Source organism: Chelonoidis abingdonii, chromosome 17, assembly GCF_003597395.2.
Source record: "Chelonoidis abingdonii isolate Lonesome George chromosome 17, CheloAbing_2.0, whole genome shotgun sequence".
Taxonomy (NCBI): domain Eukaryota; kingdom Metazoa; phylum Chordata; order Testudines; family Testudinidae; genus Chelonoidis; species Chelonoidis abingdonii.
This window is the reverse complement of record NC_133785.1, coordinates 35,552,433-35,577,628: the sequence shown is the minus strand read 5'-3', so window position 1 is coordinate 35,577,628 and position 25,196 is coordinate 35,552,433. Positions and strand designations below refer to the sequence as shown.

Below are 25,196 nucleotides of genomic sequence, written 5' to 3'. Positions count from 1 at the left end.
TCACCCTTGCAGAATGGCTTTGCATATGTGCTTGGTTTTAATACACAGGCCTGATCCTGCTACCCACACTCACATGAACTCCCAGTGAAATCGCTGAAAACATACCTAGGAGTACTGGCTATAGAATCCAACCCTGTTGCTCTAATTCTCAATAGGAATTTTAACTCCAACTGCTACCAGTGACAATTATGCAAGGAAAGGAGAATAGACCCTCACAATTAACTTCAAAACAACACAGCAGCGTTTTAAACAGCCCTTATATCCTTTTATTTACCTCCATTTAAAAACATCTAATTGTTTCAAAGTAGTGGTCCCCAATCTTTTTCGTCTGGTGGGTGCCAGATGACAAGCCACGGAGGACAGCAGCGGCGGATGAGCATCCGCTGAAATTCCACCGAGAAGCGGCAACGTCAATAGGCGTCACCACTGAAATGCCGACAAGTAGCATCATCCAGAGGAGTCGCCGCCGAAATACCGCCAAAAATCGGTGACATTTCAGTGGCGACGTCTCTGGATGGCACAGCTTGTCGGCGGCATTTCGGTGGATGCTCGTTCGCCGGCCAGTACGCGGGTGCACCGCATTGGGGACCCTTGTTTCAAAGAGTCTTTTCACTGACGTTCATGAAACATGCTAACGAGAACACAAGGGAAACAAAATTCCTCTCTCCGCCCAACACACAGGTACAAGATGGGGAGCAGTAACACAAGCTTTGCAATATTGCTAATGTGCCTCAACCCTGACCTCGTGGGGCCATCACTAGGAGTGAGAGGAACAGTTCAGATTCCATGCCAGCTGAGTCCTGGGCCTCGCTGAGGCCGCTAACAGGGGATAACGTTTTGATTGCGGTTTCTGTGATGTGGAAACCAGAATTAGAGGAAGACTCAGCATTTCATTTCACAGAAACAAGCACTGGCCACTGCCATTTTAGGAGGCCTCTGAACCAGTCACCTATAGATGGAAGAGGCTACAACTCTGATCCCTCCATCCACCCCAGATTTCAAGAAACGTGCATACCTTTTTGACTGTAATTTATGAAGATTCCCACAGTCCACTGAGAAATCACATGCATGATGACAGGATAGTAGCTGTATTTACAGTCGCAGTCTAGAAAAATATGGTGTTTACTGTACTTGGATTAAGCAAAATAAACAAAAAATCCTACCTTATTCAAATGATGGGCATTCGTTGAACTGTCCCAGAAGACAAACTCAGATCCCATGAGGGAAGAGGACTGGACACAATGACCTCTCGAGGTCCCTTCCAGTCCTAGAGTCTATGAATCTTTCCCTTTTAATGACATCAAGGCAAATTCTCTTTCTGTTACATATAGTGTAAATCCGGAGTCACTCTATTGTAGTCAATGGATTTATTGCAGATTTATGCCAATGTAACCCAGAGCAGAATTTAGTTTTGGTGATGGAAGGTTGTTATGCTGCTAGGATGATAGCTGGAGACGGAGGAGTGAAAAGAGAGGGGAGCTGAATGGCTTGCCTGGTAGCATATTCTGACAATCAATCAATCCTAAAGGCAGAATTAATGTTAACTCCACAAGATAACTCCACTTCCATGACTATGGACCCAGAGAACTGCAAATTGCTACAGTAGGATATAGAAAACAGCATTCATGGACTGGGGGGGTGGGCGTGAAGAACAAAAACTAAATGGGAAATGAATAATCAAACCCAAACAAGAATCCAATGAAAAACAACATATTCTACGTTCAAACATACGAGACAAAAATGATTGATAACTGTCTGATTACTACTTGCACTGCAAACCAAAGAAACTTCAAATACAAATCAATCTGAGCTTGCTTAACAGTGTATACAGCTAAATTAGATTTAGAGTCTTTAATGGCAAAAGGATTCACTAAAAAGTTATAGATATAACTTACAGCGTATGTGCAGACAAAACTGTAATACAGCAAAACCATACAACACAGCCCACTATTCACAGGCATGTTAAAGCTGGGTGGAGGATGGAAATCCCATTTCACAAAGGATTTGGAGATTTCAGCATTTGTTTTATTCCGATTAGGAACAAAACCAGAAAATTTCTAAATTCTCCACAAAGGCAAATTCTGAAAAAAACTTTGTTTCGATTTAACCTTTTTTATATAACACACAAGAATTTTGAAACAAAAAGTCATTTCACACTGAAATATCAAACTGTGCCGTATATTGAGATGTCTGAGTATAGGACTAAGACCTCATGGCCCAAGTTCATCTCCTTGTTAATGGTCGTGGTTTATTTTGCCCCACTTGGAGCTTTTCAGTCTCTGCACCGACATATTTTGCAGGGTGGCAAGACCAAGCAGTGTAATATTCTGACCATCAGAAACATCCAACCCAGAAGCATCCACTCCAGGGACAGTTGCCCTGCGGCCCTGAATCCTGGATTTTCTTCTTGAAATGTATCAAGCATGTGAACAGCTCAAAGCACAACAATGTTTAACACCGCTCCTGCAAACACTGCATCTTCCTGTCTACGACGCTTGATTCCCGTGCTATGAATCCTTACACACTCAAGTAGATTGCTGCAGGCAGTGGGCTAACTGCCAGCTAAACCGGAGGAGGGTACCGGGCCGGGGGGTAATATAGACCTTCACAATTACCACAAATTCCCCCACCCCTTCTACAAAGCCCCAGCCAGGGCAAATTTGCTGACATCCCTCTCCCCAATCATTCCCCTTTCCAAATGTCTTGTATCTTCGCTCAAGCCCCACCCTCCCAGGTTCCCCCAAGCCCATGTCCCTCCCAAAGACCCCCGTGCCTATATCCTCGTCAGCCCCCCTCCTCTCCTCACCAGACCCCCAAGGCTGAGTCACCTCCTCCACTTCTCCTCTCTCCTTCATAGGTGGGGAGTTGGAATGGGCAGGAGGCCCTGACTCAATCGTTCTCGGGAGCCGGCTCAGCCCCCTGGCCTAAGCCGGCTCAGCACTCAGAGCCGGTGGGAGGCCAAAGGAGGGAAATTCAGCCCAGCTGGCTACTGAGAGCTGCCTTGTGGCTGCCCAGCCAGGGGACAGAGAAGTGCCCAGTGGGCCCAGCTGCCTCCTCCCAGCCCAACCCGGCCCACCAGCAGAGAAGCAATTGCTGAGCTGCATTAAGATGCAGCCTCAGGCTGTTCCCTCAGCTGCCTCCCTCCCCTACAGAAATTGTCTCCACCTCCCCAGTAAAATTAAGCTGTGCAGGTGCCATTCTACTATTCCACTGCCCCGCCTCGTTCCCCCTCTTGGGCCTGCTATTAACCAATTGGTTCCTTTGGACTTCCACTGAGAGTGTGAGGAAGGGCCCAGCCTCCCCGAATTTCTCCTCTTCCGGATGCCTCTGCCCTGACACCCTTTCCTGCCCTTCCTGGTGGGCTGAAGTTCTGCTGTGCTGCCCGTCCAGGTCTTGCTCTGCTGGGCTGTCATTCCAATCTCGAGCCACAAGGAGGCAGCCCTGGGTGGGCTGAGCAGAGAAGAAGCCATATGGGGCACAGAAGACTGCCTGCAGCAGTAGCATGGCTCCAGCAATCTACGCTCCCAGGGGCCCAGCTTCTGTCTGAGTGCGGGGCAGCAGGAGGTTGAAATCAGCAGGCGAATGGAGAGCATTTGGGATCATAGGGGCACTCCTGCCAAAAATCACGAGACAGGCCCCACACGATCATAAAGGTTGGACTCTTTTACAGACCTCCCAACAGTCCTGGGTTTCTCCGGACTGTCCCTCTTTGACCCCCATGTACCACTTGTCACAGTTAAAGCTGGAAACGTTTCCCACATTCAGTCCACCTGGGCAGGGGGACTGTGCAAAAAGGGCAGGTTGTCCCAAAGCCCCATTTGAGAGGGCCCCCCAAACCCAGTGGTATTGCAACCTGGCGCATGGGGTCACAGTGCCACTCAGGTTTGGTTCAGCCGCCCCTCTTTTTCAGTCTATGGAGGGGCAGCTGGACCAAATTTGAATGACACTGTGCCCTGCTTTAGCCACTAGAAACATTGAGAGATATGTTTTTATTTGCCTTCTGGGTTCACGTCAGGCTTTTCTTCTTCACAGCCACAAGGGCCAGAAGCTTACTCTGTAAGAAAGGAAAGCTGAGAGTGCCACCTAGTCACATGACTCCAGGAGCTAGGGCCAATATTGAGAGACTCACAACAATACTGCAAACTAGAATGACAGACATAGAGATGGGAATGATTTCTGAGGGATGAGTGCCTGAGGTGGGAGGCAGGGTAAGGTTGTGTCAGGTTGGGAGGGATCCTGTGGGATGTGGGAAGAGACATAATCTTGAGATATGAAGGCAGAGGTAGGGGATCCTGGGAAAGGGGAGATTTGGACTCTAACAAGTTACATATAATCTCATTATCCAGAATCAGGTGTTCATTTAAAGATATTTCAATGGTGTACAAACCTCATTTGCTCTCTCCCTCACACACACACGCCTTTTCAACGTATCTGGTGGTTAGCCACAGCCTGAGGCACATCCTAAAGTTGAACATGTCTCATCCCATCATAAAAATCTTACATTCAAACTGTGACCCCAGTTTTCCATCGCTCAAACACCAGTTTACAGTCTCTCCTGCACAAAGGAAATGGAAGGCCCCCACCAAGTCATTCCTCAGTCTGAGCCCCTCACCTATGGGACCCCAGCCTCCCTTAATGCTTGTGAGGAAATATGGGATTTGCAGTAGGCCCATAAGCTTTAGAAATCCAGGCTCTGGCAGACTCAGGAGGGGCAGTCCCAGGCCAGTGGGAATGCCCTGGCTGCAGCTACTCCTGGGAGCGCCACCAGTAATCTCAGGGAGAGAGACGACAACAGAATGGATGATGAGAACGGAGGGTGCGCAGCACATTACAGGTGCTTGGCATTATCTAGGATCAGGCCCAAAATTAACAAAGGCTTAATTAGAACAGTGATCTGATAGCTCAGGCCATAGTACAAATGGCCCCAGGCTACGGTGACTCTCCAGTGTTGTGTTCAGCAGGAAAGGCCTGTTAAAAGCTACTTTGAAAGTGTAATGTTTTACAAATTACTCATTAATGTACCTGACAATCAGTGACATGTTACTGAGTATTTCGGTGTCATGCATGTCAGTTGCATGGTGAGACATATTTTGTACCATGACTCTTGTGACATCATCATCAGAAAAAGACACTTTTTCAAGGAAAAAAAGGACCAAATGGAATCCACATAATATTAGGTCTACAGGTTACTTCTATGGAATAGGGTCTAGAACCACTTATGGTGTAAACGGATTGAATCCAATGGAGCTACACTGATTTACACCACTGGAGGAGCTGACCCATTTACTTTGGCCACCTTATCAATGCGATAACCGTACATTCAACAGCCTACACCTTTGGGAATTGCAAGTATTCATCTGGCCAGAAGTCTGGGAAACATCGGTGTCCTACAAGATAATAATGACACTCGACATGACTGCAGCAAAAGCTGCCTCTCTGTTGAAGAGAGGAGCAAATAATTCACAGCTACTTTGCATTTCACCTGTCTCCCCGCTAGCAAAAAACCATCCACAATAGCTAAACAATCAAGCAGGAATTTAGAATGTTAAGTCAAAATACACGGGTCAGAATTTGGGACTTTGCACTTGTGATACTTTTGCATTCGCTTTCAGGAGGTGCTAGAACATTCTACGCTCGAGAGTGGCTCCTAATGAGCATTGGTGCAAGGAAAGCTCAGGGACTGGTAGGGTTATGAAAACTGAACAGAAAAGGTTGCAACATAACCTCATTTCCTCTCCTCCTCCTATTAGTCCGTGTCTGCAGGGGACTTTGCTGTAGCAAGTTCTGCCTGTTCTCCCACAGCTCAGGGCTCCTCTGTCCTGTACTAACCTGAGACCAGCTCTCATTTCTTACCACCATAATATGAAATAGCAGCACAGCCTTTTCCTGGCTCTCTTTCAAGATGGGGAGGACTCATCTTCTTATCAGCATCGAACCAATGAGGTGAGTGCTGTTGTTCCATTGGAGAGTTTTGCCCCAGTGGATGCTTCTGCTTTAAACAAATGTCATTACTGGGCTAGGCCCAACATGACTTGTGACTGCCATCGAAAACCCACTGCCGCTATCTCCCAGTCCTGAGGCAAACGAGTGGAAGGGGACTACTATACCAGCAATGAAAGTGGGGACCACAGCCAGTGCTCACATTTGATCCTTGTTACTAGATATGAGAAAAAACTGCTTGTCTATTTCAGCCACAGCCTGAATCTGTTATGCCAAACTGAAGGAAAAATGAGGTGTAGCCGGGGGAGTCTGGGCTTTTGCAGCTTCTTCAGGATTTGATAGCCCTGTAGTTTGTACTATAGCAAAGCAAAACTTTGTAGGTGATATCACTACATAAACTTTTCTTTCTTTCTTTCTTTTTTTTAAATGCGAAGCTGGAAAGAAAACAGAAAAAGCATAATGAAAAGTCAGGTGGTAAGAGGACAGATAAAAGAACACAGTTGGAACACAAAGGAGGAAAGAACAGAAACAGCTTGTTCAAAATATAACTCTTGCAAGGGGTCTGTAATAAGAGATATAAAAATGGGCAAACTGGGAGTAAATAATAAGCAAGAACAATACTGAGAAAACAAAATGCAACAGATGGGTAGAATTATAACAGAAAGCTCCAGACAAGCCACAAAAGAGCTGGAGCATGAATAGAGAATAGTAGCAAAAGATCAGAAATAAGTTAACCAAAACTGACCAAACACACACCCCAGGAGAGATACAAGAGACAGAAGGAAAGAAAGGTAAGCACCAAAAACCAGAGAAAGATGAAAAGAAAAACACGAGAGAGAAATAAAGAACCGTACAGCACAGAAGGGGTTGGCTTCCTATCCCTCACTTTCTGAAAACAACAAATCAAATTAACAACTTCAGTAGAGAGGGCAGGCTATGAGGGGAAAGCCACAGATATAAGCACAACTAAGGAGTTTGTGTGACGTGTACACACATACAGGTGTGTCTGGAAAAAAATGAGTATGTTAGAAGTCATGTTCATCCAACCCCTGCTGGAAATGGTATGGAACAGAATGAGAGATGAACCACAGTGGTTCTTTAGATATAGGGGAGGTTTCCTGTCAGTGAAGTAATAACCGTAGCTGGACTAAATCAAGACTGGATGTCTTTCTAAACGGTATGCTCTAGTTCAACCAGAAGTTGTGGACTTGATGCAGAAATTATGGGTAAGGTTTCGTGTCCTGTGCCATGGACTAGATAGTCCTAGTGCTCTCCTGTGACCATGAAATCTATGAATCTACACCAACCTGCGAGTGTACACAGCTGAGTGCACAGTTATCATCAAGTCCACTGGACAATCTATCAAGTGATTCTAATACAGATTCTCGTTCCTTTCGACAGCAGCGGCAGACCCTCCCTCCATTGAGCTCAGGAAGCTCAGCTCTCCGCCTTCACTGAGCAGTCTCCCTTCTGGATTAAAATTACATTTTTTTAAACTCTCAAGCTCCACCTTGCTAATCGAGACTGCTTAAAAATCCAGTGGTCGTTGTAATACCTAAGGGAGAGTTTTGTGGGAATGCTCTGCTGGCATGAAGCAAGGAGAGCGAGCAGGGCTGCCGCAGACGGCTTGTCTACGTAGCACCCCCTAGTGGTATTTCACATCCACCCTGGCCAGTCTTCATTTTTTAAATGCTGTTCAAGTAAGTCTAGTTAGTTACTGTACCAGAGGCTGCGTGGATATAAATCAGGGGAGGAATCACCTCAGCAGGTCACCCCATGTTCAAGAAAGATTAATTTAAGCTGGAACAGGCGCACGAAGAGCCAGTAGAATGATCAGGGGAATGGAAAGCCTCATCTAGGAGAGGAAAGTGGAAGAACTTGGCTTGTTTAGCAAAAAAAAAAAAATTAATAAATCAGAGAGATAGGATTGCTCTCTATAAATACATGGGGAGGGAGGGGGAGAGGGTAAATACCAGGGAGGGTGAAGGGCTACATAAGCTAAAGGACAGCTTGGCACAAGAAAAAAAAATGGATATAAATGGGCCATGAACAAATTCAGGCTGGAAATCAGAAGAAGGTTTCTAACCATCAGAGGGCCGAGGTTCTAGAACAGCTTCCCAATAGAAGTTGTGGGGGCAACCAACTTAATTAGTTTTAAGAGAGAGCTGGACAAAATTTATGAGTGCGACTGTATGACAGGAGTGTGATGGTAGGAGGCAGCCCTGGGGCTCACTTGCAGTTTATGTCTTATGCTCCTAAAGCTCATGTTTCAAGGTTTCAGCCAGCCACCTGCAGGGGTCAGGAAGAGATGTTTTCCCTTAGTGTACGCTGGGAGGGTTTTTATCTCCTTCCTCTGTAGCATCAGGAATGGCCACAGCTGGAGATGACATATTGGGTGGGATAGGCTCTGAGCTGGCACCAAGCATTCTCTCGCTCAGGGGCTTGGCTGGTTAGTCCTTGCTCATATGCTCAGAGTCTAATTGATCAACAAACGTGGGTCAGGAAGGCATTTGTCCTCAGGTCAGTTTGGCAGTGACTTTGGGGTTTTTTCACCTTCCCTTGTAGCGTGCTGGTGCGGGTCACTCGCCAGGATTATTTGGATAGATTTAATTTAATCATTTCCCTGATATTGTGGGTTGCATTGGACACTGGTGCCTCTTATTCTCTGGCACAGAAAAGTCTAGTCTTCTGAGGGCTGTGATACTTTGGTATCATTCTGGCTTTGGGGTTTAGCATTCATGGGCTGGGAGCTGCTGGTGGCCTGTGATACACAGGAGGTCAGACTAGATCACCTTAAATGCTGGGACTCTATTGTGATGGCCAAAGGAAGGGAAGGGTTAGTGAGGGTACAAAGTCCGCCTCTTAACTCCCAAACTACTGTGGCAGGAAGCAAGACACAGAGAGAAGGATATGGGACAGGTCAACAGTGAAAGAACAAGGAGAAGCTGCTATTAACAGCCTCATAACCCAGGACCTCAGCATAACTACAATAGCCTGCTATACTGAACAACAGCAAAGCCTTGGCAACAGTTTGTTATAACACACATCATTAATCCATTAACCTGTATGGCAGAAGAGCTAGGGCATGTGGTCAGGAAAGTCCATACTGCATTGATCTAAAAAGCAGCTATAAGAAACTGCTAATTAAAATGTAGCAGAACCAAAAAGACAAATATGCCTGCATTCCCTAGCTGACCTGATCAAGTGAAAACTAATAATAGTAATGATAAACGTTTCAGGGAGATCACTGGAAATGAAAGACCCTACTTTATCAATCATTGCTCGGGGGAAAAGCTTTTCTTAGACACTGGAGGATGTCTACAACTACTTCATTATACTAAGAACACACTTGGAAAACATTATGTTGTGTAGAAATCGTTTCAGTGCACAACAGCCTCTAAGAAAGAGAGATTTAATAAAGCCACAGTCTTGCAAAGGGGTCTGCCCATGCAAAGCTCATTGCAGATTTGGGGTCTAAGTCTTATCTGGGGTTGAATTTCCGCTTTTGGCGGATTTCCGTTTTCCCCATTAACTTGCAGTACAAATGGACTTTTCACATGTTGGCTGCAGCAACAGTATAAGTTTAATGTCATCTACAGATCCCAGGTACAATGCAACTGAACTCATAAATTCTAATGAGATCATTTCCTTTTCCCCTGGCTTGTGTGAACACAGCAGTTTGCCCAAAGGTGACTCCTAAAGATAAACTTGAGAAAATTGTCGCTGGGCTTCACTTTTTCCCTGAAGCCATCTGAGCTACTCTCTTGCCTCTAAGGCAGGGGTTCTCAAACTGGGGATCGGAACCCCTCAGGGGGTCATGAGGTTATTATATGGGGGGGTCGCGAGCTGTCAGCCTCCACCCCAAACCCTGATTTGCCTCCAGCATTTATAATGGTGTTAAATATATTAAAAAGTGTTTTTAATGTATAAGGGGGGGTCGCACTCAAAGGCTTGCTATGTGAAAGAGGTCACCAGTACAAAAGTTTGAGAATCACTGCTCTAGTGGTAGTGAAGGTGAATTATTGAACCGGAAATTGGGGAAGGGCAGAACCATGCTGCCTATTTTGGGTATTTTGAACCTTATTATTTGGACAGAGCTTTAACTTATTGGGGCTTCTCCTTTTCCACACTGTGTGGAGCAATAAAGAATAAGCAGCAGAGGAAAAGGGGAAGCACAGCAGATTAGCAGAAGACAGAAAAAGACTTAGGTAATTATGCAGAAATACAGTGGGTTGATTTCTTGCGAAAGCTAGTGTAGCACGAACACCTGACCTGAAACTATTAGACGCGTCACAAGGTTGAACAATATACGATCACTCCACAAAGGGAAAGACCCTAAATTGTATTCAGGGCCTTTCCATCTACCTTTGATTCAATGGGTTCCGAGATCTGCTGGTCCATTCCTCGAGGGGTTACTGGTGAATTGTGCCAGATTCCGTGTTTCTTTCCAACTGTTCTGAGTCTCCTGCATCTGATCTCAAAGAAGGGAGCAGAAACAGCTGGAAGAGAGAAACCAGAGTGGCATAGTCCAGCAGCAACCCTTGGAAGAACAAACAATAAAAGCCTTGTGAGATGTACTATTATTCCCCCAAATGTGCGTACACGTGTGTGTACCACCATGCTTCCATCACCATTAAATCTACCTTGGTCTTTAATCAGTGCCTTGGGACATCTCCTTGAACCACTCTGTCACCATACCAGCTCTAACTATGTAGACAAAACCACTGCCTATATCCTCTCTCCTGCAATGAGCCACAAGTGTTAAATACAATGTAAATTCTGTATAGCACTAATACAATACAAATGCATCACATAATAGTCCAAAGGAGATTCTCACTGTGTACAAGCTAATGCATACAAGCAGCCAGATTCTGCTGCTCTTACATCAAATCATACCTTTACTCCGTGAGTAACCCCACCTACTTGAAGAGTAACCGTACCACTCAGCCTGAATACGGTTGGCAGATTCATGCCCACAGTGTTTAGGTTGCAATATACCTCACAAGAGGCATCTGTAGGTTCAGTACACCAAGGAGTGATGTCCAAACATGGGGAGAAAACAAGAGACCCAAGAAGTAAATTAATCAGCGAAAGCATTAAGTAACCTCTGGCAAGGAAGAGGAAAAGTTGGGAGAAGAGACAAGTCATTGCATTTTGGACCAGTTCAGGTAAGGAGAGATCGGGCCTAGAAAGACCACGATGGAAGGAATTATAGCAAGCAAGACGACGGAAGTTGAAGGCACAAGTGAGTTTCAGCTGAAGTGCAGGAGAAATTGTGTATTTTAGGGCTTATGGTTAGGAAGGAAGAGAAGTAAGGTGGTACAGACACAGAAGCCATTTAAGGCACAAGAGCTCAGAGATGACTATTTTACCTCACAGTAGGCATGACTGGGATCAACAGTGGCAATGGAAGTGGTAGAATTTGGTCTCCCATTGACCTTCTTAAGTTAGAAGTCAAAGACAAGATGTACCTCACCTGAACAATAGAAAAGACTATCCCCAAAGCAAAGAGCACCACACCTAGCGGTTCACAATAGCCCCTTCACTGCACACCCATGATTACTTCAAGCCCAAACAGTGCCAATGTCCCCTCCCATATCACGGTAAATGGTTTATAATGCAGCAATGCAGAATCATGGAAGTGACTGTACGGGGAATAGTCAAACGAATACCTGAAGTATCGCAAGTGTGCCTTTCCCTTGGTGAGTCTTCTTGAGGTGCACTGTGTCTGTAGACCACATGTGGCTTATTGTGCTCTTCTTCGTACTCTTGTTCATCGGGCGATAGCAGCGGCTCCACGAAGTAGTCCCCTTTGTGAGACCTGAATGTGCCTAGCTAAGAGTGAAGAGAGAGACAAGTAGTCAGCTTCCAGCTGGAATATGCAAGAGACTAGGCCTACATAATCACCGTATAAAACAGACATGGTAACATGCAGAAGTTTCTAGGGCATTTACACTTCCTTACAATGTTCAGTTTGGCAAGCAACCCCTACATCTGGGGCGGCTGAAAGCTGTTGGCCCAATTCTGCTACGTTGAGTAGCACTTTACTTTGTATACTTTGCTCCCATTAAAACCAGGGAGATTATTCATGGTGTAAATTACTAGTCACCAGGAGTAAAATTCAGCCCTCTGTGAAGAGAGGACACATGTTAGACCCAGTTCTTCCTTTAGATATGTTTGCAAAATTACTCCTCATCTCAATGGGAAGTGCTGGAGTACATCTTAGGACAGAGTTGGGCCCTATTATGTTCTGCCCTCTCTGTTTCTCATACATAAGATATGCCAAGAGCAACTCTGAGCAGAGACAAGCTGAGCATGGCATCCAGTGGCTTGATCCGGGAAAGGAACTCACCGGGTGAAGCTACTGCCTAGGAGAGAATATCAAAGCTTCTAACCCACATGACTGTGGAGCAGGCCACGGGGAAAAAATGCCACTCCCAGGCAAAAGTACGCCATGAGACAAAAAGATAGAACCATACGGCTAGAAGGGACATGAGGGTCAGCTAGTCTGACCTCCTGCCAAGATGCTGGCACTAGAGCACGATCCCAGTTCTGAGCCACACAAGACATACATGCCCTGGCCTTGCGCAAAGCGTATCCACCTCCATCTCCGGGGACAGGTATGCTAGCGGCCGCCTGTCGGGGGCCGAAAGGGAGCAGGTAGCAGCTGCACCTGGTTCTCCCTAGGGAACCCCTTTAACCAGGAAGATTGTAGGTGGAGGCTGCCCAGGAGATGGAAAGTATCAGCAAAGTGCCCAGGCACTCTGGCCAGTGTCCTACAGGTCACCCCTCAGCTAGGATGGATCAGGATCATCCTTGGAAAGGCTCCCTGCTCATAACTAAGCTCCCTCCCCCCCAGGCAAGCTGAGGGCACTGTACCCAGAATGTCTGCATGCTCCCCTGCAGTATGCTCCTGGAGCCGCCTCCATCCCTGGCTCATCCCAGCTCCCAGGGAATGAGCCCCAGCTCAGGGGAAAGCAGCCAGACAAGCCCTCCTCCCCCACAAGCTTCCTGCACAGCTGTTTGTGTTCTCCCCGCAGCGCCTCTCCTCTCCTTCCCCCGAGCTGGGAGGATGGAGAAGGCGTCTTGACATCTCCTCCGGCCTCCTTAAACCCCAGCAGACCTGGCTCGGGGCTGGCAAAGTGCCGCGCACCTCCTTAAGGTCGTCCCCGGTAAGGGAGGGAGAGCTCTTAAGGCGGCACGCTTGACTGGTGGGGTGGGGGATTAGGGGAATTAAATCCTCTCCCCCCGAAAAAAATCTGGGGAGTGGTTCGCAACTGCGCCAGGCCCCGTCCTGCAGCCAGGGCACTGCCTGCTGCTGGGCTTCCTTGCAGCTCCCCACCAGGGCCCGGCTCCTTCGCCTCCGCCCACCAAGGCTCAGCGCAACGACAAACAGGGGACGTCGCTGGGAGCGCGCAGCCCCCGGGAAAGCACCGAAGGGCGGGGGGGGACTTGCAATGGGACTGCCCAGCAGCAGCAGCTCGGCCGCCGCGGTGAGTATGCGGGATCCCGGCTGCCTGCCCTGGAGGTTTCTTCTTTCTCACTGAAGGGGGGGGGGGTGCACTGCTTGCAGGACTGGCCCCCGCCCCCACTAGGGGGCCCTTTTGCCAGGACTGGGGACTGAAGGGGTTTGCCCCACGTGGAAATTTGGAGACACCCCCCCCCAACACGTGCAAGCTCTGTCGGGGTTGGGGGGGGCGCAGCAGTGGACCAGCACCCCCTGCCCGTCCCTCCACGTTGAGAGACGTGATTTAACCCCCCTCCCCCCCATTTAGGGCAGAGTTTCAGGCTAGACTTTTGCAACTCCTCCAAGTCAGCGCGGCGCGCGTGCAGGGCGAAAAACCAAGCAGGCTGGAGCGGCCTGACCCGCCTTGGGGGGTTAACTCGCTGTGATTGCTGGGGGCACGGAAAGGGGGCCTCGCCCCCGAGCCTCGCTCCACCTTAACTGCGGCTGGCGTCCAGCCAGGAGGCACCAGCCCGTGTGGCCAGCAGCCCCCGGGGTGACCCCACCCCCCTGCTTCCGCTCGGTGCTTCTGGCCACCGGCGTGGGAAAAAGGCCCTGCCCCTGGCGAGCGCCGGAGAAAACGGGGCAGCCCCGGCAGAGGTTCCGGGCTCGGGTACCGCTGGGCGGACGCAGCTGTAGCCTTCAGTCACTTCCCTTGCCACAGACCCTGGCAGGGGAGCGTGCGGCGCTTTGCCACCCCTGAGCTGCTGGACATCCGCCACCCCCCCGCTGCCCTGCGGAGCCACAGCAGGCGAGAGGACCATGGCAAAGCACTCCGCATCGAGTTGCTTCGTGTAAACGCAAACACCTGGGAGCAAGGCTTGGCGGCGCCAGAAGCACTGGCGAAGCTCAGACCTGGAAATCCCCAGAGGCAGAGGGGACGCCACTTACCATCCCTGAACACAGGCTGATGACCGCAGTGTGCTGGGGCTGGCTATTCACATGTCCTCGATAAAAACAGTGCTTTACGTCGCTGGCCTCCTCGCTGTAAAACCGGCTTTGGTTAACCCCCGGGGCTCCGAGGAGGCTGACCGTGAAACGTGGCGCGATAAATCCAGAATGGGCCGTGAGGTTGAACAGAAACTGCTCCCCGAATGCGGAAAGCCGGTAATGGGCCGAGGAGGTGTCGGTGGCCCAAGGGTCCGTGTCAGGATTAATACTGCGTCTCTTTCTTTTGAAGTGTTCGTGCGTCGGAAAGGGGGCTCCGAATTCGTTCACACGGGTGGGGGTGACGATCTCGAACTCGCGCAGTTTCTCCAGCAGCTGGGCTGCAAACAGTAACACACACATGCCCGGTAAAGAACCGCTCTCTCGCTCAGGTCAGGCAAGACGTAGCTTTTTCACACTCACCTTGGCTGAAAGCAGCAAGGCCTGGCTTTCTAAAGTTGTATCTAGCAAGGGGGGAGGACATAGGTAGCTCTGCTTACAAAACAAATCAATGCACCACTAGCTTGCCTGCACCAGGCACTGGTGGTGATGTAGTGGTACTGTATTTCCATTGCAGGAGCACCTAGAGACTAATCTAGACCAGGATCCCTACGGAGCTCGGTGCTGTACAAAAAAAAAAAAAAGACAGTCCCTGCCTCCAGCAGCCCACGAAGAATCTTTAGCTTTTCTATAAAGCCACCAGGGACTGCCAATTGCCCAAAGCCCTTCCTCCACTTAAAATGGGGTTCCAGACTCAGGCTATTTGGAGCTTCAGAAAGGTTTCAAGGAAAAGACCATGTTCAGCAGCATGTCCCCCTGTCCTGTGTGCACCGTGTTTTCCCAGCCTGAGAAGGGCACACAACTTTTAACGTTCTTGTAAGTGGTGACTGAGGGCAAGCCAAGGGGAATCAATGAAACTGACACTGCAGAGTTGTAGAAATACCCCCTCCTCCCATGTTAAAATGAGGTCTAAGAAACAGCCCAAAGAACTGGAAACTTCCCCTGAAGGAGCTTTAGACGCCAAAAGCATCATCTTACCTTGTCTTGGATGCAGCTTCTGCTTCCTCGCTGCTGTGGTGGCTACATTCAAGACGTCCTGGAGAAAGAGTGTTCCTAATCCCAGTGCCCATAACACAAGCTGCATGGTGGTGCGAGCTGTTCCTTAGCAGAGAGCAGCCTTCCCCTCCCCCCTTTTAATTCCACCCCCGCCCCCACCCTTTGCTCCTGCTGCTGCTCGGAAAAAGAAAAACTTCAGAGCTTCCTCCCCCCAACTTCACTTTATTAAAAGTGGGAACCGCTCGCATCCGATTTGTCCCCCCTGGGCTCTGCTGTGACCACAACTGCCAGCGGAGAGAAGATTAGCAGCAGCAGGAGGAGAACTAATCGCGCACGGGGTATCGGATGCACCAGCATAGTGTAGTGAGAGGGGCTCGGGAACGAACAGGGAAGAGCCTGCTGCACTTTTGGTGGGCTGCTTTTTCCTCTCTCTCCCCCCCTTCTAGCTGGTGCCCTCGGAGTTCTTGGGAACCAGTTCAGGAGACCGGAGGGGGGCGGGCTCCGGCACAGCAAATGCCCAGGGCCCGCCTCTGTGGAGGAGGGCTCCTCCCTGCTTCCTTAGCATGTCACTTTCTTCCCTTCCAAGGAAGCGTTTGCTTTTGGGTTTCCAGGAGTAAGACCTTGTCCGATTCAGTACCTAGGCCAGGACTCCTTTCCCGGGGCGGAGGGATGAAGGAGGGAGGGAGATATACAATAAGCTGAACACTGCAGCAAGAATCACACTGTACTTTGTTCCGTGCTCTGCACCTTTTTTTCCCTTCTCAACTGAAAACTGCCTGATCAGAAGAATCTAATGATTCCTTGAATCTTATTTGTTCTTCTGCACGTAGTGGCTTTGGATTTCTGAAAATACATGCAGTTCTTATAGACTTGGATCAGTTCATTCCTCGAGGAATGAATAGTTCATCTGAAAAAGAAACAGTGTTAAATGCGTTCAGAGGAGTGAGAATGAGAGAAATAAAAACAGCAAAGTGAATGTGGCAACACCCAGACCTTGCAAACAAACTAATCTCTTTACTTTTGTGTATTAAAAGTACAAGAATTTAAAAAATCAATTAACTTGCCACTTTTGATGCTATTTGTTTTCTTGTGCATTTCTCAGAGTTAGGACAATTAAAATTGGGGATGTGGCGCAGTTTTGTGTATAGTCATTTTCATTTCCAGCAGTACCAAACATTACACTGACTCTTATTTTTTAATTCAAAATATTTCCATTGATCTTAAGTTTTATATAAAAATCTAGTTTTAATTGTGCTCCATATTTAAATTGAGGTGGTCCCTTTAATTTTTTCCCTGTTTTCAGGAAGGGGAAAGATAGTCAGATTTAAAGGCTTCTAATCAAATGAAAAGCAAGTTACTTATGATCTCTCTAGCACTTTTAAACTACTTTACTCTCTGTGAACTTGGAGCAAAAGTCACTAGACTTTGCATAATGAATGTGAAGACCAACAAATTGTCCCATGCAAGGATATGCATGCTATGTCTCTTTAAATCTGTCACCCAGGCCAGCCAGGGGTGGGGAAATGTTCTAGGCAGGTCTACAGTGAAGCTAAGAAAGAATGGCTTTGTAGTTCTGATAAAGTTCCTTGTTCAGCGTTAGAAGGCAGTTTAATTGTTGATGGCGTAGCAGGCTAGCAGAATGCAGACCTTTGTCAGAATAGCTGAACTGGAGTATTCCTCCATGAATTGAATTGCAGTCCTGCAGCTTTGCCTTATTTGCTTCTCTTTCTGTAAATTGCCTATACAATATGCATCTGGATGTACCCACCATTAATTGATTGTGCATGTACAAACAAGTTAAAATAAACCCTCAAAATAGGAAAGAGACCAAACCATTCTGAAATAACTTCAAGCTGCTGGGCCCACTTGGCGTTTCATGCAAACCCACTGTTTGTGCGTGTTTTCGCCTGGCTCTTAGCAAAAGTGGGTCACTGCAATTGGGCGGAGCCCCCACACTGGACCATGCACCTGTGGAGGCCTGAAAAGTCACCCCATGTGGGGCTGGTGTATGACCAAAAAGGGAATCCGAAAACAGCACTACCTGGAGTCCCAGCTTGAGGCTTCTCCGCAAGCCCTGTCTGCTCAATTAGTGAGTCAGCAAAACCTGCTTAACCCTTTCACAGCAGGAGCAATACCTGCTAACCAAGTGTGGGGTGTCAGGCAAACACCATGCGAGTTTCCTGAATTTCCCCTGTGATTGCAGGAAACCACCATGCCTGTGAGTGACAGTAAATTTTCTTGGCATTGTGTCAGTCTGAGAGAAATACTCTTGGCCAGCAGCTTGGGACAAATAGAGGTGCTACCTGGGCAGGTAACAAAGGGTGTGTCTTCACTGCAGCATTCACTTGGATATTGCCCTCGGCCAGCACCGGTGCTAGGGTTTTGAGCGCCCTAGGCGGACAGCAATTTCGCTGCCCGGCGCGCTCGTCCCGTGGCTCTGGTGGAGCTGCCACAGTGGTGCCTGCGGAGGGTCCGGTGTGCCTGCGGGCGGTCCACCGGAGCCGCGCAAGCAGCCGACCGTCCGCAGGCACGACTGCAGCAGTTCCATCCGAGCCGCGGACCAGCGGACCGCCCGAAGGCACCACTGCGGCAGCTCCACGGGAGCTGCCTACCGCCCCCTCCGGCGGCGCCCTGACCCACGGGACAACCTGGGCTGCCGGCTCCCGCCAGCAGCCCAGACTCACTCTCTGTCCTAGCAGCAGGGCTGCTCAACCATTTAAAAAAAAATTGGGGGGCGCTTTTGGGCACCCCCAAATCTCGGCGCCCTAGGAAACCGCCTAGTCCGCCTAAATGGTTGCACTGGCCCTGCCCTCAGCTCCCCCACCTGCCCTGACAGGCTGACCAGATGTCCCGATTTTATAGGGACAGTCCTGATATTTGGGGCTGTGTCTTATATAGGCTATTAGCCCCCACTCCAATCCCGATTTTTCACACTTCCTGTCTGGTCACCCAATGCTCTGAGTTTATTGGTGCTTTCATCCCAGGTTAGCTGGCCCAGCTGGGGCTGTAGGCTGAAACCTGGGTGTTGCTTTCACTTGGGCTAGAAACCTGCCATGTTGCCGTGAGGCTGCAGTTACTCATGTGCTGATAGCAGTGTTGATGCTAGGATATAAGTGAGACAAGGTGGGTGAGGTAATCACTCTTACTGGACCAACAAAAATATTACGTCCCCCCCACCCCTATTTATCTCAAGTGCTGATAGTCCTCCACTGTTGCCCACAACTGCCCCCCTCCCTCCACTACCCACCTCATGTGCCCAGAAGGACAGTTTCTCCCACAATTCACAGGGAAAGAATCACATAGCAGCGCAATGAACTCTCAGCCACACCCCTGGAAAAGTCCTAGGATCGGCGCAACACATGGGGGAATGCAGCACCAGCGAGGACTCAGGAACCAGAGCGCGGCTTTGCAGCTGGCTGCTCACACCTAAATTAGGCGAACAGGTGGGGGCTTAGACCAGAGTGCTGATAACTCCACGTTCCCAGCATCTCACGATTCCTTCTCCCAAGACCAAGATAACAGGAGGCTGCAGGTGCTGAGCGACATCAGGCTGCCAGTCAGCAACACAAATAACGTCTTTGGGAAAAGGGGAGAGCCCTGCTGAGTATGATTCCGTTAGTGCTTTAATCAGACATTGGGTCCGTAGCCACTATTATTGTATCACAGTAGTGGCTCAAGACCCCTTTCTCAGCCTTTTTGATACCAGAGGCCGGCTTGTTGTCTTCTTAAACTCTGTCGGGGGGATCTCAGGGACTGGCGCCAGTCCATGGACCGGATGTTGAGTAACACTGCTAGACAACACATAGTAAGAGAGAGTCCCTAGCTCAGAGGTTACAATCTACATAAACAAGACATGAAGTGAGAGAAAAACAGTATTATTTCCATGTTACATATGGGAAACTGAGGCATGGAGACCTCCTAGGGTTTGTCTATACAGAAACTCAGTGCACAGCAAGCCAGCATGTGAATCTACAGGGCACTAACTGGCTCTATGGAGCCTGCTACCATATCACTAAACTTTCCATAGTATGTCAAACCCTACTGCAGAACTACCAGGGTCCACATGGCCAGTTAGTGCACAACAAACTAACAGCTGTAGAGTCACACTCCAGCTTCCCACGCGATAAGTTACCATGCAGACAAGCCCTTAATGATTTGACCCAAGTCGTACCATCCATGGCAGAAAGCTGGGAATAGAACCGAGAATTCTTAAATCCCAGTGCAGATCATTTACAACACAACCATCCATCCTCTTAGCCTAAACCCGTAGGAGAGACAGAAGCAGAGACGGGAGGATCTAGGCTTTGGAAATTAAGAGGGAAAGGTGAAGACATATATACACAAATCCATAGACTCTAAGACCAAAAGAGACAATCATGATCATCCACTCTGACCTGCTCCCCATTGCAGGCCAAAGAACCTCACCCAACCACTCCTGAAACAGATATTAATAAGCCCCCACTTACTGAAGAACCTGAGGAGGAGACAGGGAAATTGGAAAGAGGAGCAATAAGGGACCTGGAAAAAGGAGGGAAAAAATCAGGATTGTGTCATAAATTCCTAAAGCAAATTATTTGCTCCCTTGGAGAATTTTATAATACTTCGTTTTAGATTTTCAGGGTTAGAAATTGTAGGATACAATTTCAAAGGGACAAAATTTTAAAACATTCTAGCAGTGGTGTTAAAAATCATAATCTCGCATTACTGCTGTTCTAATCCATTCCAGTCCCCTTCCTGTTCAAGGCAAGAAATGCCTCCCATGATGATACATTATTTTGAATTCAATTTCAATGTCATTTGAAAAAGCTAAATAATTTAACAGTAAAGTTCAAACAATACATGTTAATCATCCCAGATGATCTGTGTTCTGTGCTTAAACCAGTATACAGTCAGATGCAGACTGGCATTAAAGTTCGTCTCTCATTCTGGGAGGTGCAGCATTTGCCTATTTAAAGTGTATTTTTATTGGCATTTTGGATAATGTGAAATAAGTTGTATATGGTTCATCATTCTGAATAGTTACTGCCGTGGACTGGGAAATACAACAGGAAAATCTTAGTATAAGTGAATAGATGCGCAACATCTGAAGGAACTAAGCCATAAATACAAACTCAGCAAAACACTTTCCTATCAGGGAGGATCTGTTACTACTTACAGTGTGCAAAGTCTCTACACTCAAAGAAATAACTAAAGGCAGAAACCTACACAAGCAAAAATCCTGTGTGACAGTGGGAGTTTTGCCTACATAAATACAGCCAAAAAAGTCAAGCTGGGATTGCTTGATTTAGGGGACAGAGCACTTCATCACAACACACAGACAGTACGGTATCTCAGGGACGTAGGTTTAGCAGAATACTCTTGGGGACACCAAACTTGCCTCTAGCTTTATAACTCTATTTTCACTATCTTTTCTGGGTCTTATCTTTCTCTGTTGGGGTGACTGTGAGCCTAAGTAACTTTAATCTCTCTGGTCTCTGCTGTCCTGCTTGTCGGTATCAGCATTGTCTTCTTTTATCTGCTTCCACAGTGTGCTTGCCCAACTCTTATTCCACAAGGTGAAATGTTTTCCTTTGATGGTAGATCCTGGGTGCCACAAGATAACCAATGGCAGCAGCCAGAGTTTCCCTTCCTCTTGGGACCAGATTTAAATCCAGGATGGAAGGCTCTCATTCCTCTTAACCAGCTTCCTTGTTTCATAGCGTATCTTAAATTCTCTGTTATCACATCCGCCCTCCAATGTTTTAGCAAAGATATTGCCCCGTGCTCTCTTTTCTCTGAATTCAGTAACTTCTCCATGCAAAAACGGATATCCCTCCAAAGAGTATTTTCAGTCATTGTGCCAGAGCCTTTATTTAAAACCTGACAGCATCTTAACCTTTCCAACCTGGCCAGGAAGTTGAACACCTGCAGGTTCTTGGCATGCACTTCATTTTAAGCTTCTCTTCATTTCTCTGCCAAGCAAAAGCTTTTGATGGTGCACTGGTTAAAGGATTTAAATTCGTGGTCTAACTCCTCTGCAGGAGCCATTCCAGCTTTTGCTTTCTCCATTCTATTCACTGTTCTCCAAACTTTCACTCACATAATGGACTAACCTGTGCCCAGTGTGGTGTACTGCCATGCTGGCTGAAGCAGGGCAATCGATCTAGGCACTTAGATGGCTCAAATCACTGCAGTATCTGAGAGCAGCTCAGCCATTAATGGATTTTACCCTCAATACCTGTACGAGGCTGGGAAGTAACTCATTTTACAGATGGGGAACTGAGACACAGAAAGGTTAAATGATTTGCCCGTCACAGGAAGGCTGTAGCTAAGCTGGGTATCAAACCCTTGTCGCCTGAACACTAGTCCAGAGCCTTATCCTCTGACTAGACCATTCTTCTTATCAGCAAGAATTGTGCCTCTGGTAGCAGAAGCTCCCCCTCCTCCCAGGAGCAAAGACAAATGATGCAACCTACACAGTGAGATAGCTGCATGGGCTGATGGAAGAGGGCAGTAGTTTGATTCTGCCCTTTTCCTAGTAGGGGCTATTTTATACCACCCTCACACCGGGACATATGGAAGGAACAGTCCCTGCTTTTCCTGGAACATGAGGGAGCAGAAAGGAAGTTTCTCCTATACCCTCCCCCTTGCAAAGTTCAGGAACAACCTGTGCCACTGTGTTTAATGCCTCCAGTTTTTCCCTCAGCAAAAGCTTGTGTATATCATGGAGCCTGGAGGATTGCTTGATACTAATAAGTTGGGGGTGAGAGTGGGAGAGGCAGGCTCAACGGTTATGAGCTTGTTGCAGAAAGTGGGTGAGGTTCTCCGGCCTGAATTCTGCTGGAGGTCAGGTGAGATGATCCTAATAGTCCCTTCAGGCCTTAAAATCTATCAATTTTGCAGGTCCAGTGCTGGCCCATCCCTCACTTTTTAAGGTTAGCTCTGAAGTACGTTTTCAGTATATTAATTATTTTGCTTATGCCTCCTTTAGTTGAGTTCACACAAAGTTTGTATTTAGTTTGACCTAACTGCTGTATCTTGCCATTACATTACAGAGCTTGGGAGTGGAAAGCACACACAGACTCTATTTTAATGCAGCCATGAAATGGGGCAGAATTAAGGTTGCTATGGGACACTTAATGCTGCATTTCCTGACTCTTGGGCAATTAAAACCTCAAACTAAACATTGCATTAATTTATAGTCTGCATTTAACATGCTGTAAATTGAGCAGAATCTGAACATGTTTCTTTTGATTTTTGATATTACGCATTCCAGGTGCCTTTGCAAAAGAAAGAAATAAAAAAATAAATACTGTCAAATTAAGAGTAAATATAGCAGATGTTCCTTATCTCTGCCCCAGAAGACAACCTATGAATGCTGAAACTGATGCAGGGACAGAGTGTTTCCGCCCCAGAGCAGTGGTTTTCAGTATGTAGTCCACAGATCTTTGGTGGGGTCCACAGACTATGTCTAAGATTTCCAAAGGGGTTTGAACCTCCATTTGAAATTTTTTTAGGGGTCTGAAAATTAAAAAAGGTTAAAACCACTGCCTAAGAGCCATGTACTTTTACAGTATTTCTTAACAGATCTTCCAATAAACACATTCTCACAACTGTCCTGTGAGGCAGATATTACACATATTATCAGCGCCTTACAGATGGGGAAATGTAGTCAGTCACTTAACTTGCCAACGGCCATGCAATAAAATGGTGCCATAACCCAATCCTGTGCTCATTCCACTGGAACACCTCCCCTCCCATTCACATCTATATGGAGCACTGAACATACAAAGCAGTGTTAGTGGCACATCTGGTTAAACCATCACATTTTTATTTGAGTGATATTTTCAGGCTTTTCCTGAAAACTTGGCCTTCCCCAACAATTATAAAATGGAAATAACTAGTCTTTTTTTTTAAAAAAAATCAAAACCAAGATACAGTACGCATGCAAAAAACTCTTCTTCCACAAATTGGCCTTTTTGTACGCCATACATGACTTGAAGAAGAGGGTCATCTTTTACTCAATTGCTTTAAAATCTTCCTTCAGGAAATCTTTAGCTATATTATACTATATACAGAGTGTTATTAAATCTGCACTGATTATAAAACTATCAGAAAACAACTAATGGCTAAATGAGGGTAAACGCTTTAGGCTCAATCCAGCTTCCACTGGAAAATCAGTGGCAGCTGGATCGGATCCTTCGCATGCCTTCCTGTTGATATTTTACAGCACCACAGAAGGTTTATTAATATTCCCCTAGACAAGCGAATAGACCACGTTGGATTTCATTACTAGGTGCAGTGGCTTGAAAAAAACATCTCTCTCCAGTATGCTGCATCCTTTAGAGTTTATCACAGTAAAGCCGCATGTTTAAAAGGCAGGCCAAGTAGCTAAGGACCACAAATGGACTTTGGGGAGAAATTCTAACAGGACCTCCACCAGACCTTAAAGCTACCTGAACTGCATAACAACCATGGCCTGAATGCATCTGTCTCAGAGCCAGCTTCTGGCATGTGGCAACCTTGCAGAAGCATGTAGCACCCCCAGCTTGGAGCATCTTCTTGGTGGCCAAAGCAGTGGCAGTCAAGTACATTTCCTCTTTAAGGCCCTGGTTCAGGAAAGCACTTATGCACGTGCTTAAGTCCAATCCTGTTCAGCAAGGCACTGTAAGCATATGCTTACATCCTATTGGCTTCAGTGGGATTTAAGCACATATGTAAGTGCTTTGCCTAAGAGGTAGGCTTGCTTGAAGCAGGGACTAAGCTAGGGAGAAGATGGAAGAGGTGAGAGTGGCTGGAACCTCCTGGGAAGTGAAGCCTTCTGGTTGAACAGCAAAACTGAGTCAGCTGGTACCACCTCTGTAGTTCACATACTTCCTCTGAAAGCAGCATCAACCAGCAATAATCCCCCTAAAATTTGCTCTTCAAACTAGGTATAAGGAACTACCGCTGGACATCTCCCTCATCCACAATAGCAATAGGCCAGTGTTCCTCAGATGGCGGGATGCAACTGGCAGGTGGGTGGTGAGGGCAGGACTGCCTCAGTTAAGAAAAACAAACAAAGCCAGGAAAATGGCACAGGTGAAATAGAAGTTCTCTCTCCCCCTCTCCAGCTGCTTCTGTTCCCCCCTTCTTCTCATGCCCCATACGCGCACACTGCTGCTGGGGAAGCAGCCGGTGCACTGCAGCACTGATGCTTGAACCAGCACCTCCCAGTGGAGCAGAGTGGGATGGGGGTAGAAATGGATAACACCCCACCCTAAACCAGCCATAGCTTCTGGCTGCAGCCTCCCTGCAAAGCCTGCGGGCCTGAGATCAGCAAGGAACCCCAACTGGCATTTTGGAGTCTGGGTTGAAAGCAGTGGAGCAGCACTAACGCAGACTCGTTTCACTAGCCCACAGTCTCAGGTGGAGTTTGCTAAGACACGTCAGTCTGTCTGTCTGAGTAGCCCAGAGAACCAGGGTCAAACATTGGAAACGTAATCTTCTTTTAGAGCAGTAAAGTTACCAAATACTTGATCATGAAAATAGGGTTCCAGGTGGCCTTGGAAGAATATTTAACAGAAGACCGTTCTGTTGCCATGCCTGAAAGGACCTAGGGAGTTTACATTTATAATGGTCTATTTCTTCGGAGGTAAAAATTTATCAGTATTGTCAGTTCTGATTAATCTAAAAAAGAAACTTAGCAAGTAAATGCACACATTTACGAGGTTATCTAAAATTAAATGGCCAGAGAGGAGTTTTCCTCCCTGTCTCCTAAGAGAGAATGGCTAGCATGATATTCCTTCCA

General features: G+C 47.3%; 1 protein-coding gene across 2 annotated transcripts in view; it reads right to left on the bottom strand.

Annotated features, from left to right (window-relative positions):
• Nucleotides 1–16,497, bottom strand: part of ADAMTS9 (ADAM metallopeptidase with thrombospondin type 1 motif 9) — a 144,286-nt gene extending 127,789 nt beyond the window's left edge. Inside the window, exons 1-3 of one of the 2 annotated variants that reach the window (XM_032801023.2) lie at nt 15,410–16,497; nt 14,336–14,712; nt 11,613–11,775 (exon numbers count right to left, since the gene is read on the bottom strand). In XM_032801023.2, the coding sequence (XP_032656914.1) occupies nt 11,613–11,775; nt 14,336–14,712; nt 15,410–15,515 (646 nt within the window). In that variant the 5' untranslated portion in view covers nt 15,516–16,497. The remainder of the gene's footprint in view (nt 1–11,612; nt 11,776–14,335; nt 14,713–15,409) is intronic. The other variant, XM_032801024.2, reaches the window with a different exon arrangement.
• Nucleotides 16,498–25,196: the final 8,699 nt, after the last annotated feature.